Source organism: Salmo salar, chromosome ssa14 (genome assembly GCF_905237065.1).
Source record: "Salmo salar chromosome ssa14, Ssal_v3.1, whole genome shotgun sequence".
In the NCBI taxonomy this organism is placed as follows: domain Eukaryota; kingdom Metazoa; phylum Chordata; class Actinopteri; order Salmoniformes; family Salmonidae; genus Salmo; species Salmo salar.
In genome coordinates this window covers 91473764-91483415 of record NC_059455.1, presented here as the reverse complement: position 1 = coordinate 91483415, position 9652 = coordinate 91473764, and the positions used below count along the sequence as shown (strand labels likewise).

Sequence of the window (9652 nt, the reverse complement as noted above, 5' to 3'; positions counted from 1 at the left end):
CCTCTACATGGGGGAGTGGAGTTTAGTCCTCTACATGGGGTTAGTGGAGTTTAGTCCGCTACATGGGGGAGTGGAGTTTAGTCCGCTACATGGGGGAGTGGAGTTTAGTCCTCTACATGGGGTTAGTGGAGTTTAGTCCTCTACATGGGGGAGTGGAGTTTAGTCCTCTACATGGGGTTAGTGGAGTTTAGTCCTCTACATGGGGTTAGTGGAGTTTAGTCCTCTACATGGGGGAGTGGAGTTTAGTCCGCTACATGGGGAGTGGAGTTTAGTGCGCTACATGGGGTTAGTGGAGTTTAGTCCGCTACATGGGGGAGTGGAGTTTAGTCCTCTACATGGGGTTAGTGGAGTTTAGTCCGCTACATGGGGGAGTGGAGTTTAGTCCGCTACATGGGGGAGTGGAGTTTAGTCCTCTACATGGGGTTAGTGGAGTTTAGTCCTCTACATGGGGAGTGGAGTTTAGTCCGCTACATGGGGGAGTGGAGTTTAGTCCGCTACATGGGGTTAGTGGAGTTTAGTCCGCTGCATGGGGGAGTGGAGTTTAGTCCGCTGCATGGGGTTAGTGGAGTTTAGTCCGCTACATGGGGGAGTGGAGTTTAGTCCGCTACATGGGGGAGTGGGGTTTAGTCCGCTACATGGGGGAGTGGAGTTTAGTCCGCTACATGGGGTTAGTGGAGTTTAGTCCGCTGCATGGGGGAGTGGGGTTTAGTCCGCTACATGGTGTGTTGCCTGGACACAACCATATACATAGTCAGACAGTGTCTTTGTGTTTTTAGCTAACTAGCTAACCATTATGATGAGTCTGATCCTTAAACCTGAACCCTGAAGAAGGCACTGCGTTTAAATACAATCATGTATGAGTGATTTTAGTGATTTTAACTTTTATATCCATTCCGCTACTGATGGACTGACTGTGGTATGTGGTATGCCTCAGCCTAAGACCAGGGAGAGTTGTTTTAGTTTGTATTCAACCTTTAATTATCCAGATCAATACTGACACGGCTAATCTTTAGAAACAAAGTCCATGGCTGAGTTGATCATTCTGCCTTTATTTTCAATCATTTTTATTGACGAACCCCTTTTTCCAAGCAAAGTGCAAAGAATATTTGTATTATTGTTTGGGTGTTTTTCACCTTTCATTGCTTCACAATGCTGGTCTAGGATCAGGTCCCCCCTGTCCATATAATCGTATTCATTATGATCTAAAAGGCTAAACTGATCCTAGATCAGCACTTCTACTCGGAGACGTTTGATACATACAGCCCCTGACTAGGTACAGGCCAGGAGGCTGTTCTTTGCATTGTGTTGGTGTAATAAAGACATTAGTTCTGATAGAGACTGTAGCTAGGATGATTATAATGTAGTCTACTTTATAGAGATGAATCTGCTGCATACAAGATTATAATATAAATTCTGAAAGAATTTATTTAATTCTAATAAGCCATGTTGTTCTACTTAATAAAAGTAGTGATTGGATTTAGAAATCAATCAGAAAAGGCAATCATGGTTTAATTTCACTGTTGTGTGTAGGGCACTTTTCTAAAGTTTAGTGTGCAACCAGCCTAGTGGTTAAGAGCGTTGGGCCAATAACCGAAAGGTCGCTGGTTTGAATCCTATGTGAAAAATATGTTAGTGCCCATGAGCAATGCATTTAAACCTAATTGCTTCTGTACGTTACTCTGGATAAGAGCGTCTCTAAATGACTCAAATGTAACCATCTGAAGTAAATCAAAGTTTTTTGGTCACGTACACAGTTCAGCAGATGTTAAAATGTTTACGTTACTTTAGTAGTGCAGTAGTTTATAGTAGGGTGTACCGTGAAGCGCACAGATCACACAAACCATAAACTGGACCGCTGGAGTATGGATTTGGAATCTTTATATTTTTGTACGACACCATTGTTTGTTTATCGCAATTTTGTTCACGATAAGGTTTCAATTAAAAAATGTCTTTGTTTTGTATTTTCTTGGTACTTTATTTAACGAGACCAGTGGCTGCGTTATAGGTTGTAACCCAGGCGTCTGCTTTTTATATTACTGTAACCCTGACAACCATAAACTTTAGTGTTATTTGCATTTTCATAGCCGATACCTGATACATTCCCAGTCCATATGAAAGACAGCGACGTTCAATGTGTGGCCAAGGAATCAGTGTCAGACATAAGTTTACTCTCAATAAAATAAAAGTAAAGTAAAAAATAAAAATAAAAAATTAGTTCAATGTACTTTTATTTCATTGATGATGACTACATATTTTGTCACTATAGAACACTTGCTTCTTGTTACAGTATAAATGCTTTTTAACATGAGAGTTGGACAACCTCATTAAACAAACAACATTGATTAATGTGCGCCAACAATATCTCATACTTTAAGACTCAATCTTTACTGTCATGCATTTCTAATCAACCACCAGAAGTCAATGTTCATCCATCTTTCCTTTTTGCATTTCCTGGTTCGGTCGCGTTTTTATGACGTCAGTGATCCTGCGACGAGAACGTATTTCATACAACAGCGGCCTGTGATCCCACTTGTACGCTGTAATTTTTTTTGTCTTTGGTGGAGGATTTGTCTGCAATCCATCACCAACATGAAACTCGTACGGTAAGCATATTCAAATAAAATCATCTTTAGTTTTATGCTTCAATGCAAGGTGAAAAATATGGGGTTGAGTAGCTGGATTGATTTAGATTTGGAGTGCGGTTTGTTCGCTGGATTCTGAGGCGGGAAGTAGTTTAACGTTAGTTGATGTGATTGCATGAGAGAGATGCAAAAGCGACTAGCTAAGTTATTATTTTGTTATATAATGAACGTGCTTTCAACCGCGATGATAATAATATGCAACGCAATCGTACAACTGCCGTTGAACTACCTGGCGGCTTTCTATACGCCATTGTTATTTGCTAACGTGCTATTAACTTTAGCTTGCTAACAGTAAGCTAGTAAACCACAGTGCAGGCAGGGACCTGGGTGGTTTCCCACCAACAATAGTTCAAAACAATGTTGTGCTCTTGTCTAGTGTTCTGGTTATCTTTCTCGTTTGTTTTGGACATTGCACACAGCAAACTAAGTAGCTACTTACCTCTTGCTTCGTCCTGCAACGAGCCAACATTGTTTAGACTGATGGCTCGGTGCGGGAGCTTCCGTAGCCTGCCGTACTTGATCAACCCAATCTAAACTACTCGGTTTCACCAAAATACTTACGATTCGTCGGGTTCAATGTGTCCTTAGCGATCAAATAAGCGTTTTAAACACGTTTTTATCCAGGGCCTTCCATTTTCCGCTTGTAGAAGTGGGAGAACTTGGTACCCTACTGAGTGGTCTAGAATGGACTACAGGCGAAAAATACGAGACCCTTAATAAAAACCTGTTTTTAAACCCGTTTCTGTAAAAACAATGTCTCGTTAAGTTAGTAAGAGATATTCACAACTTGATGAAACAGCATTTCTTGTAGCATTGCCTCTACTCATAACCAAGCTGTTTTTCCCCCCCCCTGTAGTTTTTTGATGAAACTCAGCCATGAGACTGTGACCATTGAGCTGAAGAATGGAACCCAGGTCCATGGAACTATCACGGGTATGGACCATGTCCCCTCATGTCTGGCTGAACAATGGCTACTACACCTCCACTTAGGACTATTGAGATGCATCCAATGTAAACAAGGACAAAAGTCAAGTTTAGGGTGCTATAGCTGCTCAGTCCAAACAATGTTTACTATTGTAGCATGTTGTCCCAAGTGATATTTTTATTAGGAAACTACACGGTTAGATTAAAGTTGGTGCTTTTTGTCAGACACCTATGAGTAGGGTAGATGTGAATGAGAGTGCATTACCGTAACATTAGACACCTATGAGTAGGGTAGATGTGAATGAGAGTGCATTACCGTAACATTAACAGTTGTCATTAACTGTGTGCCTCAGGTGTGGATGTGAGTATGAACACTCACCTGAAGGCGGTGAAGATGACTCTGAAGAACCGCGAGCCCACCCAGCTGGAGAGCCTCAGTATCCGTGGCAACAACATCAGATACTTCATCCTGCCGGACAGTCTGCCACTGGACACCTTGCTGGTCGACATTGAACCCAAGGTCAAGTCCAAGAAGAGAGAGGCTGGTGAGTACACAAGGAGACTGGGAGGAGGGGTGTGAGGCTGGTCAACATATCAGTGGAATATCGAAGGTTCCTGTCTTTGCCTCACTCTGGCGATCAGAGGGAAATCGAGGAATACTTTTTAGATTCCACCTCAGTTGATTCCTGGTTCTCGAAAGCCAGTTCCACAGCATTTTTTCCATTGTTCAAATCAGGGACTGAGTTAGACCTGGGACACCAGGTGTGCAATGAATTGTCAGTTAGAAGAGAAACCCAGCAGGTTCCGGACCTCGTAGGATCAGAGTTTAGTTCCCCTGGTATAGACTGTGAAAGCTTTTGTGCCAGCCCAGAACCAACACAGCAGAGTTGGCTAGCCAGACTTTCTGGTGAATTCAGTCCGGTGTTAGGTCGTTTGGCTGTAACCTGTACTCACTGCAGCGTTTCAGGGCCATGATCAAAGGCCACTAATTTGATTAGAAATTTAGTTCAGTCTAAAATAACAGACAGGTTTTTTTACCTGGTGTTTTATCTTTATTGCCTGTGAATTAAAATGTGCACACAGATTCTGTGCCTTGGCTCCAACAATAAGTAACTCGTCTTGATTTAGCTGGAAGAAGTTGTGAGCCATCCAAAGTATTTAAATCGCTAATACAGTTAAATTAATCCGTGGCGCTAAAATCCTCTGACACAGAAATGTAAAGATGTGTAGCAGGGAAGATCAATGCTGTGCTTTCTGATAATGCTGCCACGGGGAAATGTGTATGTGTCAGTCAAATGTTTGGACACACCTACTCATTCAAGGGTTTTTCTTTATTTGTACTATTTTCTACATTGTAGAATAGTTGTGAAAACATCAACTATGAAATAACACATGGAATCATCTAGTGACAAAAAAAGTGTCAAACGAATCAAAATATATTTTAGATTCTTCAAAGTAGCCTTTGACGTGATGACAGCTTTGCACACTCTTGGCATTCTCTCAACCAGCTTCACCTGGAATGATTTTCCAACAGTCTTGAAGGAGTTCCCACATATGCTGAGCACATGTTGGCTGCTTTTGCTTCCCTCTGTGGTCCAACTCATCCCAAACCGTCAATTGGGTTGAGGTTGGGTGATTGTGGAGGCCAGGTCATCTGATGCACCTACTCTGCGTCTCACAAAGACACGGCGGATGGAACCAAAAATCTCAAATTTGGACTCATCAGATCAAAGGACACATTTCCACCGGTCTAATGTCAGTTGCTTGTATTTCTTGGCCCAATCAAGTCTCTTCTTATTATTGGTGTCCTTTTGTAGCAATTTGACCATGAAGGCCTGATTTCACACAGTCTCCCCTGAACAGTTGATGTTGATATGTCTGTTTCTTGAACTCTGAAGGACTTATTTGCGCTGCAGTTTCTAAGGCTGTTAACTCTAATGAACTTATCCTCTGCAGCAGAGGTAACTGTGTCTTCCTTTCCTGTGGCGGTCCTCGTGAGAGCCAGTTTCATCATAGCGCTTGATGGTTTTTGCGACAGCGCTTGAAGAAATGTTTAAAGTTCTTGACATTTTCCGTATTGACTGACCTTCATGTCTTAAAGTAATGATGGACTGTCATTTCTCTTTGCTTATTTGAGCTGTTCTTGCCATAATATGGACTTGGCCCTATTTGGTAAAAGACCATCTTCTGTATACCAACCCTACCATGTCACAACACAACTGATTGGCTCAAATGCATTGAGGAAAGAAATTCCACAAATTAACTTTTAAGAAGGCACACCTGTTAATTTAAATGCATTCCAGGTGACTATCTCGTGAAGCTGGTTGAGAGAATGCTATGAGTGCAAAGCTGTCATCGCGGCAAAGGGTGGCTACTTTGAAGAATCTCAAATATAAAATATTTTGATTTGTTTAACACTTTTTTTGGTTACTACATGATTCCATATGTGTTATTTCATAGTTTTGATGTCTTCACTATTATTCTACAATGTAAGAATACAAAAATAAAGCAAAACCCTTGAATGAGTAGGTGTACAAACTTTTGACTGGCACTGTGTATATAAACTTAACAGTGCCGGACTCAAAATCAAGCCTTGTGGAGCGTCTCATGTGATAAGGATTTTCTCTGAGTTATGTTCACCAATGGTGACCAAAAACACTACCTGTTAACCTCTTATGAATCCCTTAAGCTCGAATCCCGCTAGCAAGATTGATTTGACAACATCCAGTGAAATTGTAGTGCGCCAAATTAAAAAAAATTCCCTCCTGAGTGGATTGTGCTCGGGGTTTTGCCTGCCAAATCAGTTCTGTTATACTCAGACATTATTCTAACAGTTTTAGAAACTTCAGTGTTTTCTATCCAAATCTACTAATTATATGCATATCCTAGCTTCTGGGCCTGAGTATCAGGCAGTTTACTTTGGGCATGCTTTTCATCCGGACGTGAAAATACTGCCCCCTATCCCAGAGAGGTTAAATAGGTCCTAAACCAATTTAGAACTGGACTGGAGAGGCCAACCCACCTCTCCAGTCTGTCCAGAAGGACATCATGGTCAACAGCGTCAAATGCAGCACTTAAATCCAAGAGTTTGCTAGAGCTGTTTGGCATCGGTGTTGGCTCTAAGATAATTTACTGCTTTAACTAAGGCTGTGGTAGGCACGGGAACAAGATTGTCTTTTAATTTTTAATAGTCGTCACCTAAAAAATTATTTTGCTATTTGAATACCAATTTCTCCCGAATTTTGCTTAAGCATAGAAGGTTGGCGATTGGCCGAAGAATCTCGATTACTTTTCTTCAGAAGGCGTTTAACCATAGCAGTTCAGTGCAAAGTGCCTGTGAACAGGGAGCGATTAACAATAGCTTGCACTTCAGATATGTAATGAAGAAACTGTTTTGAAGATGGTGGTGATAGGATCGAAGGCAGGTCATCATGACTAGGTTGAGTAATTGGGGTGATGTAAGGTAGCCAACCTTCCTCCTGAAGGGCTTCTGGGTATTGAGACATTAAGTCTTCCACAGCAGTTCTGAGTAAGGTGAGTTGAAATAGAATCTGTATAGGATTGTCCTCGACACACAACATCTTGATCCACCAAGAGTCTGTTCTTTTAGACGATAAGTTTTCACTTTTTTTTAAAACCCATTTATTTGTCCATTTATACACATCCTATAGGTGATTTGATTAAAACACACTAAGCTTGTCTGATGCTTTTTAATAGAATATCACATTTACATAAGTATTCAGACCCTTTACTCAGTACTTTGTTGAAGCACCTTTGGCAGCGATTATAGCCTTGAGTCTTCTTGGGTATGATGCTACAAGCTTGGCACACCTGTATTTGGGGAGTTTCTCCCATTCTTCTCTGCAGATCATCTCAAGCTCTGTCAGGTTGGATGGGGAGCATCGCTGCACAGCTATTTTCCGGTCTCCAGAGATTTTCGATGGGGTTCAAGTCTGAGCTCTGGCTGGGTCACTAAAGGATATTCAGAGACGTGTCTCAAAGCCACTCCGGTGCTGTCTTGGTTGTGTGCTTAGGGTTGTTGTCCTGTTGGAAGGTGAACATTCGCCCCAGTCTGAGAACCTGCTCCAGAGCGCTCAGGACTTCATCAAGGATCTCCCTGTACTTTACTCTGTTCATCACCTCGATCCTGACTAGTCTCCCAGTCCCTGTCGCTGAAAAACATCCCCACTGCATGATGCTGCCACCACCATGCTTCACCGTAGGGATGGTGCACAGGTTTCCTCCAGATGTGACACTTGGCATTCAGGCCAAAGAGTTCCAGTCTTGGTTTCATCAGACCAAAGAATCTTGTTTCTCATTGTCTGAGTCTTTAGGTGCCGTTTGGCAAACTCCAAGCAGGCTGTCATGTGACTTTTACTAAGGAGTGGCTTCCGTCAGGCTACTCTACCATAAAGGCCTGATTGGTGTAGTGCTGCAGAGGTGGTTGTCCTTCTGGAAGGTTCTCTCATCTCCATAGAGGAACTTTACAGCTCTGTCAGTGACCATTGGGTTCTTGGTCACCTCCCTTCTCCCCCGATTTCTACGTTTGGTTGAGCAGCCAACTCTAGGAAGAGTCGTGGTAATTCTTCCATTTAACAATGATGGAGGCCACTGTTCTTGGGGACCTTCAATGCTGTAGAAATGTTTTGGTACCCTTCCCCAGATCTGTTCCTCGACACAATCCTTTTTTCAGAGCTCTACGGACAATTGTTTCGACCTCATGGCTTGGTTTTTGCTCTGACATGCACTGTCAACTGTGGGACCTTATATAGACGGGTGTGTGGCTTACCAAATCATGTCCAATCAATCGAATTTACCACAGGTGGACTCCAATCCAGTTGTAGAAACATCTCAAAGATGATCAATGGAAACAGGATGCACCTGAGATCAATTTTGGGTCTCATAGCAAAGGGTCTGAATACTTACGTAAATGAGGTATTTCTGTTTTATTTTTATTAACTTGCAAAAAAAATCTGCCCTGTTTCCGCTTTGCCATTATGGGGCTTTGTTTAGATTGCTGAGGATGTTTTATTTTAATCTGTTTTAGAATAAGGATGTATCTTAACAAAATGTGGGAAAAGTAAAGTGGTCTGAATACTTTCTGAATGCACTGTGTATATTGATGATTTATAAATCCAGGCACGTTTAACAATTAGGCTATTGATTATAGACCTAATTACAGGTAGGCTATTGATTATAGACCTAATTTAAGATGTCATTTCCCCCATTTTCTTAGACATTTAAGGCAAGGGCTGTTTTTACATCTAACTCCACTGCTGCCTCCGCTGTTCTCAACACCAATATGCTGTTTAACTTTGCTATTATGCACATAGCAAAATGGTTTAAGAAAAGGCGCCAATTCAACAGCGCACTGTTTCAGAACCGCGGTCAGCAATCACTATCCAACGCAGGAGAAAGCACATTTGTTATAAAATGTGTATTTTTTTTTAAAATTATTAGTGTTGCACCATTATGTAATATAATCGTATACAATTTCAGTAGCACGTCTTAGTGATGGAAGGCGTGAATCAGGCTGGTGTAGGTTACTGCTTGACGAATAGAATCTCTGTTCACCAACAGCTTGTCGACTAAATGGAGTCAGCCTTTACATCCTTCTGATGATGCCATGCACGAGAGCCTTCAAATTTACTTCATCAGACTTGAATCAAAACTGGCAATTCCGCCTAATGTATTGATGAGGCAAATGCTGTTCAGTCAGCGACATCTCCCAACAAAGACAAACAAGACCCAAGGAATGGGAGAGTCTAGACATTTGTGACGCGTAACTCATCTCTAATCATTTCTTCCTTCGCTCTTTCTCTCCCTCTCTCTTCAATCTCCAGTGGCTGGGCGTGGAAGGGGCAGAGGGAGAGGGCGTGGCAGGGGGAGGGGCCGAGGCAGGGGAGGGCCCAGGAGATGATCGCCTTGACGACACTGACAGATGTCAGTCAAGTCCTACTGTTTGTACAGCAACGTTTGTCACTTGTTTTTTTTTCTCTCTCTCAGGAAACTTTTGTGAATCCCGAGCCATGTTTTCATTTTTTTTCTTATTTTGTACATTAAAGATGTTTCACACGAACAGCAAA

General features: G+C 42.0%; 1 protein-coding gene across 1 annotated transcript; it reads left to right on the top strand.

Annotated features, from left to right (window-relative positions):
* The first annotated feature begins 2480 nt into the window (after nt 1–2480).
* On the top strand, nt 2481–9652 carry LOC106570608 (small nuclear ribonucleoprotein Sm D1). Its single transcript, XM_014143070.2, has 4 exons — nt 2481–2603; nt 3499–3575; nt 3920–4111; nt 9410–9652. The coding sequence occupies exons 1-4, from the start codon at nt 2590–2592 to the stop codon at nt 9484–9486; spliced, it is 360 nt and encodes a 119-aa protein (XP_013998545.1). The 5' UTR covers nt 2481–2589; the 3' UTR covers nt 9487–9652.

Coding starts and splice junctions, on each gene's coding strand:
- LOC106570608 (XM_014143070.2), top strand. Junction 3,576..3,919: donor GGTCCATGGAACTATCACGG/GTATGGACCATG, acceptor TGTGTGCCTCAG/GTGTGGATGTGAGTATGAAC. Junction 4,112..9,409: donor GTCCAAGAAGAGAGAGGCTG/GTGAGTACACAA, acceptor TTCAATCTCCAG/TGGCTGGGCGTGGAAGGGGC.